Raw genomic sequence first — 8,821 nt, 5'->3', positions numbered from 1 at the left:
ATTAATAAAATTGCCTAGCCACTGATTGTTCTGCTCAAATAGGCATGATAATGTTAGTCTATGTTTTCCCAGATTTCTGTAAAACATAGCGTTTTGGAAAATTCACATCTTAAAAACCATGTATCATATAAAACAATGCCATATATGCTTGTTGTTCAGTTTTATGTCTATTTTCTGGCCATGCCGTTTTCATCCCCACTAAAAATCTCCAACACTCTGTGTTCAGTAGCTAAAGTACCTATGAAAAATGTGCAACAGTGTGACTCGTAGATATGCTTTGGGCTACTCTTGTACGCACACAGGTATAGCCCAGCTCGGTTCAAAGGCCTAGGTTAAGCTGGAGAAGTTTCTCTTTTAAAACAAGCAAATCCCTACTTCTTTCTGGAAGTAAATAGATTATGCTCCTATTTATAGCAAAAAATTACAGTTATTTAACCCTGCCATTTTTGTCTCTGTTTTTCTGTTGTTCATGCCAAGTCTGAATATCTCGATGACTGTCTTGTAGTACATGCAGTATATAGTAGTGCCAGCTACATCGAAAACCATGGGGCCTTCACGAGCTGTCCCCTGCCTGGTCCTCCTCTTCCTCCTCTCCTCGTCCAGCGGCGCTTCCGTTGTACTAGAAGACACGTGCAAATCCATCGCCGCCGGCAAGGAAAGGAGCATCGGCTACAACTACTGCATCAAGTTTTTCGAGGCCAGCAAGGGCAGCGCCACCGCCGACAAGCGTGGCTTGGCCGTCATCGCGTCGAAGCTCAACAGAAGAGCGGCAGCCAAGAGCATGGTCAAGCGCATCCACGCCCTCAGGGCCTCGGAGAAGGACAAGGTCATCCAGATGGGCCTCGACATCTGCGGCCAATTGTACTCGACAGCCGTGGACGAGCTCGATGCTGCGGCTAAAGGCGTCGAGGCGGGCACACCGGAAGTCAAATTTGACGCGGAGATGTACCTCACCGGCGCGTTCGACGCCCCCGAGACCTGCGAGACCGGGTTCGGGGAGATGGGCCTGAAGTCGCCGCCCGACGCCGAGTTCACTAAGGAGGTGTACATCGCGATGGCTGTAACGCACTCGTTATAGGTAGGTAGCTTGATTAGAAGCGAATTGTCTTTCAGGTAGGTAACACTAGTAATCTGATCGTGTATCAGACTAATCATTGGCCACTGGATTAGTTAGAAGCAGGACGTACGATCGATCTTGTTGCCGCTACCCCGCAGAAAAAAAAAGATCTTGTTGCCGCTAATCAAGTGCTTTGTAACTGCTCCCGCAACCTACGCTCGGGTTACTGTTACTCTTTCCGTCAGTTTATTCCTTTCCTCGTTGCATGCATCCTTAAATTAGACCTCCTCACGCGCGCCGCCACACCAGACCGGCCGCGCGCTACCGCAAAACAAACAGGCACGGGGCGTACGTGAGGTCAACATGACGCCTACTCAATTCATTTTTCGATTCTTCCTTCGTTTTCCCTTCTTAATTAATTAATCTTGTCAACTGCAATCTCTCGTCTCTCCCAGCAGAAGAAATAAAAAAAAAAGTCCCGGCGAATCGATCGGCAAAGCCTTGCTCCCTCGCTGCCTGCCCACGTACGGCCCGCCTCTCTTCTATTTCTACTCCTCGTCACCCGCCGTTGCCGTACGTCCCGGCCGCTGCAGCCGCCCGGACCCGGACCGCCTCTGCTCGTCTCCTTCCTCTCCGGTCATCACCGCCGTCCGGTCCGGCCACTCAACAACTTGATTGCAATACGGAGCGCAAAGACCGCGCGCAGCTTGAGTCCAAAAAGGAATATAATTACTCCCTCCAATCCATATTAATTCTTAGTGATAAGTACAACTTTATACTAAATGAGCAACAATTAACATGGATTGGAGACAATAATGATCCATATTAATTCTGAGTGATTCGGTAGTACAACTTTATACTACTAAATGAGCAGCAATTAACATGGATCGGAGAGAGTAACAATCCATATTAATTCTCGGTGATTAATTACAACTTTGGACTAAATCGGCAACAATTAATATGGATCAATGGAGTAATTTATTAATAGCAAAATACAATATTTTTTTGGAATAAACTGCTGAAAACAAAAAGATAACGTTGGAAAAGGAAGTAATTGGCGGCAAAAAATTTTTTTTGAGGGAAAACCTTTTTCATGGGTTTGTTCAGATTGGAAGATTGATATACTCATAAGGTATTATCGCATTTACGATCACGGCTATATATATGCACCAGATTTTTGTTATCAAACAACACATATATGGTAGTCGTGCCAAAAACCATGATGCGGCATTGGCAAGCTCCCTCCTGTCTCCTCGTCCTCCTCTTGGTCCTCGTCTCCTCCGACGCTTCCACTCTAGACGACACATGCAAGTCCGTCGCGGCAAGCAAGAAGGACATCGGCTACGACTACTGCATCAAGTTCTTCCAGGGCGACAGCGCCAGCGCCACCGCGGACAGGCGCGGCCTCGTCGTCATCGCCACGAAGATGACCCGAGCAGAGGCCGCGAACATCCGCAAGCGCATCGATGCCCTCAAGGCCTCGGTGACGGACAAGAAGGTCAGCGGGCGCCTCTCCGACTGCCGCATGCACTACACGGCGGCGCTGAAATGGCTCGAAGCCGCGGCGGAGGGCGTCAAGTCGGGTAATTTGCAGGACGCGAAGACGAACCTCACGGGCGTGATATTGGGCACCGACACCTGCGAGGAAAGGTTCCGCGAGCTGGGCGTCGTGTCGCCGCTGGCCGCCGAGGACGCCGAGTTCTCCAAGGGCTGCTCCATCGCTCTCGCCATAACGACCATGTTGTAGCTAAGCTAGCCGCCGAGGATGTGTGAATCTGGCTAATAGCTATGAGTCCAATGATCATTTGGATCCACCAATAAACTCTTGGAACCTGCAATTTCAGATCTTGCAAGTATGTTTGGACGGAATTTTTGTTTTCTTATAGAATTGAATTACTATTTCTCTGGAGCTTATAGAATTAATTTTGTGATTTCCTTTTTTTGTAAAGCCTATTGAATGGAAATACTCCATCTGTCCATATTTACATGCATGGCGCACTGTCTGCGTACGATCGCGCTAATGGAGGAAATGGATGTGGCCCGTTAATGTTCATCCTTCTTTAGGAGATCTGATGCCATAAGAGTATCTACAACCAGACCCCCGTATCGGCCCCAAATGCTCGAGCAGGCTGCGCGGTCACTAACCAGAGGAGAAAAATAGTATCCAACCGAGTTTCCACAACCGGCCCAAACGCCTGACCCGCATCAAATCTGGGGCGAATATGGGGACGCCCGGCCGTGCCTGCAACATCGGACTGACCGCTAGGCCCGTGCCAATTCGCGCATATCCGCCCCTCCTTGCCAGACCAGCCCTCTTCTCTTCTTTGTTTGTCCTCGTTTGTACAGTCGCAAACGGTCAAGGTCAGCACCATCGGACGCCGCCCCGTGGTCATTACTTCTAGATCATCGATGAATTCACCGTGGAATGATGGCTATGAGTGGGAAAATGATTTAACTTAAAAAGTTTCTTAGTGCGAAGGGCAATCAATGTTGGCTCTGTGAAGAATATGAACTGTGACTCGGCTGTTCATACCCTTCACGTCGCTCCTCGTGTGGCGAGGTGAGACTAAACCCCCAACCCCGCCGGACCTGAAATTTTGTATTTGTGTGCACTGTTTGACCAAAATGATCGACGTGCATGTCTTTGCATGTATTTGATGTTTTAAAAATAGGGTTTATTGTGGCAAATAGCAAAATTCCGGTCACTTTGTGTTTGTGTTTGCATGTGAGGCATGTCCGGTCACGTTCCGCGAGCGTGTCCACAGACATATAGGGATCCGGATTAGGCAATTCTGGCCTTAGATGCTCTAAGGGAGAGAAATGCACGGTAACTAATTTTATTCGCAAAAGATGCATGCAAAATAATTAAGTACATCTCTATCTCTATCTTCTCTAAATCTATCTCTGGTCTTCTATCTCTATCTGCATCTTCTCTATCTTCTAGTATCTCTCAATCTCTAGTTCTTCTATCTCTTGTGACACAGGGCATAGCAGGAAGGGTTTGCATTGAACTGAAGGTCACTCTCTGATCTTGTTGTGTTGGGGTGTAGTCGTCCAGATCTTGCTGGATGAGAATGTACATGCCGGATGAGAATACTACTGGTTTGCTCTCTCACTACAATGTGTGATGCTCGATGCAGTTTTGGGCTTGGAGCCCGGGTCACACGAGTCGTTTCCTTCTCCGATCGATCGGCTGGTTTGATTGCTTCCGATCGATCGCTATCTGATGAGCGGCCAAATCCAGCAGCCAAGAGGCGGTCGCACCGCACCTAGCGACGCAACGCCAAGCAGTCAGGAAGGATCGACTTGCACGGCAGCGGCGCCAACGCTCAAGCAATGACGCATGTCAGGCCGAGTGCGATCGGGATTGGGGCATGACCTTGACACGCCATCTCGTCACGAATTCACCATCAGGTTTTTCCCTCAAAAATTTTACCATCACGTATACACCAAGCCCATTTAATTTAGTCCATTTTCTCTATCGGATACGTGTTTCGATGATTATGAAAGTGCATCTATTAATTTTGTTCTTGTCATCTTCATGTACATCAGTACATGTGCATTATAGTTCAACTTTTGCATACTCCCAACCCACGTCTTCTGCATACCGGCCGGGTTAGACGATAATCCTGATCATCGAAATCAGAAGTTGCAAAAGAGACAAATATAATATAGGTTTGAGGTGTCTAGGCACCCCCTTATCAAAACCATACGTTCAGAATTCACCGCATAGAGATTTGTGCCATGTACTGTACCGTAATTTGATTAGCAAACGGAGTGGCTGTTAAGCGCGGGAGGTTGCTGTCCGTGACATGCGGCCAGAGTACATCAACAGTGGCCCTCGCAATGTTCATCTGACATAGATTCCATTTCTCTACCAGCTGAGAGAAACAACATGACAATTCTCTCCGTTTTTTTAGTGTAGTACACTGTTGAGTGAGAGAACGCTGCTGCATCAGACTTTTTGGAGAAGTGACAGAAATAATGGAGAGAGAGAGAGAGCGCGCCTATGAGAGAGAACTTCACTTTCTTCTGAAGAAGTGACACAGAAAAAATGGAGAGAGGGAGAGAAAGCTTGTGACAGATAAACGTTGGAGTTTACATGACAGAGAACAAAGAAATAAAAAAAAGTAGTATGACGCGCCAGAAGGAGGAAAAAGGAAGAAGTAAGTGAAGGAAAGTAGTATGAGGCTGATGTGATGTTCCTGGGGTCCATGCACAAACGCCGCATGCACCGCAGACGCCACATGCAAAAGCCCATGACCTGTCCTTTCAACTCCGGCCAGGCCTACCACCGTGCACGGTTTTACCTCTGCAAAAGCCTACTCTGCCTCACACAACCTACCTGCTTAATTAAACCTGCCACCGCTAATAACCTGCTGCGGCCTGCAACACTGCACGAATCTTAAAAAGGCTGGACGCGCCAGATAAGAGGGTGCCGGGGAACCCGGGTGCCATCACACCTTTTCGTATAGGTTTTAACTCAATTTCAGAAAAAGCTAGGTAGTAGTTTATATTATAAAACAACCATAAGTTCCGTCTAATAATCAGATATTGCACTTGATGTTAATGTTGCAGTTAAGATTTTGGAGACATTTACACGTTCAAGCAACAGGTACAGTACTTAGTCCATCCTGTTATAATTACAGTACAGTTACATTGTTATTACTCTTAGCACTTAAATTTGAGCTTTGTCCAGAGATTTGCTTCGTCCTCCTCCATCTAACCAGTTACCTACACGACTAGTCCAGCCGGCGTAGCAGCAGCGCCGGAGTCGCAGTCACTGAACTCCACAACGAGGTCCACGCCCCCGGCGTCTACAGTTAATCATACCCGAATTTCCCATCGAGCAGACGCCACCTGAATTTCATTGCCTAGCAGGATCCCCCCTACGTCTCTCTATATATATATCGTCTCCCTCCACATCCAAAAGACAAAACGTCTGACACAACCACCACTAAAACCAGCGCAAAGATGACGAGGCCTTCGCAAGTTCTCCCGCAGCTCGCCGTCCTCCTCCTCTTCCTCCTCGTCTCGTCCAGCGCCGCTTCCACTCTAGACGACACCTGCAAGTCCGTCAGCGCGAGCAACAAGGACCTCGCCTACGACTACTGCGTCAAGTTCTTCCAGGCGTGCAAGGGCAGCGCCACCGCGGACAAGCGCGGCCTCGCCGTCATCGCCACGAAGATCATCCGAGCGGCGGCCGTGAGCACCGGCAGGCGCATCGCCACCATCAAGGCATCGCAAGGGGACGACAGGAGGATCCAGGGCCCGCTCGCCGACTGCGACGAGCTGTACTCGAGCGCCGTGGACCAGCTCGACGCGGCGGCGAGGGGCATCTCGTCGGGGAAGTTCCAGGACGCCCTGACGAACCTCAGCGCCGCTGCGGACGCGCCGCAGACCTGCGAGGAAGGGTTCCGCGAGCTGGGCGTGAGTTCGCCGCTGGCCGACGAGGACTCCAAGTTCAGTAAGGAGTGTTCCATCGCTCTCGCTGTAACGAACACGTTGTAAGCGACAAAAGTCTATAATCATTTGGATCAATATAATCCTGGAATATAATCCTGTATGGATCGTGGTGAACTGACATAGCAGTCATTAAGAACACGGCACACAATTTGGGACGATCGTGGCCATCAAAGCGAATGCATGAGCATCCATCGTGCATCAATGTTTGCCAATGTTCAGGAGATCTGACGGCATGGGATGAGATGCCCATGCGCGGCACGCTAACGAATTTTGTACGCAAGAGATGCTTGCCAGGCAAGTGCAAGATTATATTATTGTTGCCATTTGTTGATTAGCAAGGCAATCGAATACGCCCACACGTATTAGTTGCCACATACATCAAAATAGCGGATGCCGGTATCCTTTTGTTTAGTCATATCATTTTCAAGTGTTTTACGTACAGCGAAACGTCACAACGATGGTTGCAGAACAAATCTGATACCGGTAGCACATGATGGATGCATGGGTCATGCTGTGTCCGACGGCGCCGCAGCCTGCAGGTGGCGCCAGCCTCACCGCGGGTAAGGTCCAGCCACGAAGGCCATGTCCGGTCAGGCAGTCAGCGTCGTCGCGCGCGGATGGAGGCGGCAAACCAGCGTGCGCGAACGTTTCGAGTCGAAGATGCAAACTTATTTTTATTTTTTTTGCGGGGGAAAGATGCAGACTTCGGAAAATTGGCCACGATGATTCTAAGCTTACGATAATCCTAAATTTTACTGTGTGGGCCTCATGATTTCCAACCAAATGTTACCATGTACTTCCTGTTTAAAGATATAAGTTTTAGATCACTACTAAAGAATATAAGACATTTTCGATCACTACTAGTGATTTAAAACGTCTTATATTTCTTTTTTTTTTCTTGAGAAAATTTTCAATCTATTCATCAAACATCAAGGTAGTACAAAAACATCAGAAACAACAAAAATTACATCCATGTATGTAGGCCACCTAGCAACAATTACAAGCATTGGAGCGAGCTGAAGCCGCTGCCATCATAGCCCCTCCCTCGCCGAAGCCGAACAAACCTTGCTGTAGTAGACAGTCGGGAAGTCGTCGTGCTATGGCCCCATAGGACCAGCGCACCAAATTAGCAACCGCCACCGATGAAGTTAGTATAGATCGGAAGAATTGAACCTGAAGATACACAAACGTAGACGAACAACGACGACATCCGAGCAGATCCATCAAGATAGATTGACCAGACACACACCTCCATAGGCCCACCGCCGATGCTAAACGCACCGCCAGGACAGGGGTTAGGCAGGGAGAAACTTATCCCATCGTAAGGGAGTTGTCGTCGTCTCGCCTTTCTGAGTATGATACAAATCCTAATAAAATTTAAAAATGAAGCCCTCCCAACGGCAAGGGCCAGGATCCACCGCGCCCCATGGTCCTAGCCTCCTATGCCATCGGAAAAGAGGGGGACCCACGGCGACACCAGAGGCAGAGGAACCGTAAGTTTTTTTAGGAGAGGTGACAACTACATGAGGTGTTGCACTAACGTCGGTTATGTCATGCATACTTCGCCAATTCCATACAGGTAGGTAGCAGGAGTGTTGACGGTACAAACTATTCCATGGGTGGCCCAAGGGGGAGCTCCTAATCGGCGTTGTAGGCGCCCGATTAGGAACTGGCGCCCGCAGCTGCATGGTTTTGGGCCGGCCCAGTTACACGAGTGGGGTGCTCGCCCGCTCCGAGCGCTTGACTCGCCCCACCTGGTCGCTCGCTCGCTCGAGCGCTGATTGAATGGTCACGGTTGACCAGTTAACTGGTCAACCCTTGACTTTGAAAAGAAGGAGAAAACTAAATCAAAAAAATTCACAAAAAATGAAAAAAAACTTAACATTTCAAAAAGGTTCACGGATGTTGAAAAAGTTCATCCGAATTTTAAAACGGTTCATTAAATTTGAAAAAGGTTCAACGATTTTAAAAAGTTCACCGATTTCGAAAAAAAGTACATCAATTCTTTAAAAAAATCATTTATTTAGAAAAATAGTTCACAAAATTTATAATTTTATTGATTTTGAAAAAAGTTCATGGAATTTGAGAAAAATTCATCGTTTTTGGAAAAAAGTTCAACGATTTTGGATAAATTTTCATGGAATTTGAAAAAAAGTTCATCAAATTTGGAAGAGTTCATGGATTTTCAAAAAAACAAAAAATTCGAAAAAAATTCATCCATTTGAAAAAAAAAATCATAAAATATGAAAAAATTCATTCAATTTGAAAAAAAACTTTCATCGAATTTGAAAAAAGTTC

General features: G+C 47.5%; 3 protein-coding genes across 3 annotated transcripts; all 3 read left to right on the top strand.

Moving 5' to 3' along the window:
• Positions 1–544: 544 nt before the first annotated feature.
• Positions 545–1,078, top strand: LOC123055930 (cell wall / vacuolar inhibitor of fructosidase 2-like). The gene has a single exon (XM_044479736.1). It carries the CDS (start codon positions 545–547, stop codon positions 1,076–1,078), a length of 534 nt encoding a protein of 177 aa, XP_044335671.1.
• Positions 1,079–2,263: 1,185 nt separating this feature from the next.
• LOC123049996 (putative invertase inhibitor) lies at positions 2,264–2,937 on the top strand. Its single transcript, XM_044472845.1, has one exon. It carries the CDS (start codon positions 2,277–2,279, stop codon positions 2,802–2,804), a length of 528 nt encoding a protein of 175 aa, XP_044328780.1. The 5' UTR covers positions 2,264–2,276; the 3' UTR covers positions 2,805–2,937.
• A 3,041-nt stretch (positions 2,938–5,978) lies between these two features.
• LOC123049995 (pectinesterase inhibitor 12) lies at positions 5,979–6,623 on the top strand. Its single transcript, XM_044472844.1, has one exon. The coding sequence runs from the start codon at positions 6,032–6,034 to the stop codon at positions 6,566–6,568; it is 537 nt and encodes a 178-aa protein (XP_044328779.1). The 5' UTR covers positions 5,979–6,031; the 3' UTR covers positions 6,569–6,623.
• Positions 6,624–8,821: the final 2,198 nt, after the last annotated feature.

The sequence above is a fragment of the Triticum aestivum genome, chromosome 2D (genome assembly GCF_018294505.1).
Source record: "Triticum aestivum cultivar Chinese Spring chromosome 2D, IWGSC CS RefSeq v2.1, whole genome shotgun sequence".
Lineage (NCBI taxonomy): Eukaryota > Viridiplantae > Streptophyta > Magnoliopsida > Poales > Poaceae > Triticum > Triticum aestivum.
Note: the sequence above shows the minus strand (reverse complement) of the source record. Positions and strands in the feature narration are given on the sequence as shown.

Bases quoted from the DNA above. Each gene is read 5' to 3' on its own strand.
- LOC123049995 (XM_044472844.1), top strand. From the start codon at position 6,032: ATGACGAGGCCTTCGCAAGTTCTCCCGCAGCTCGCCGTCCTCCTCCTC.
- LOC123055930 (XM_044479736.1), top strand. From the start codon at position 545: ATGGGGCCTTCACGAGCTGTCCCCTGCCTGGTCCTCCTCTTCCTCCTC.
- LOC123049996 (XM_044472845.1), top strand. From the start codon at position 2,277: ATGATGCGGCATTGGCAAGCTCCCTCCTGTCTCCTCGTCCTCCTCTTG.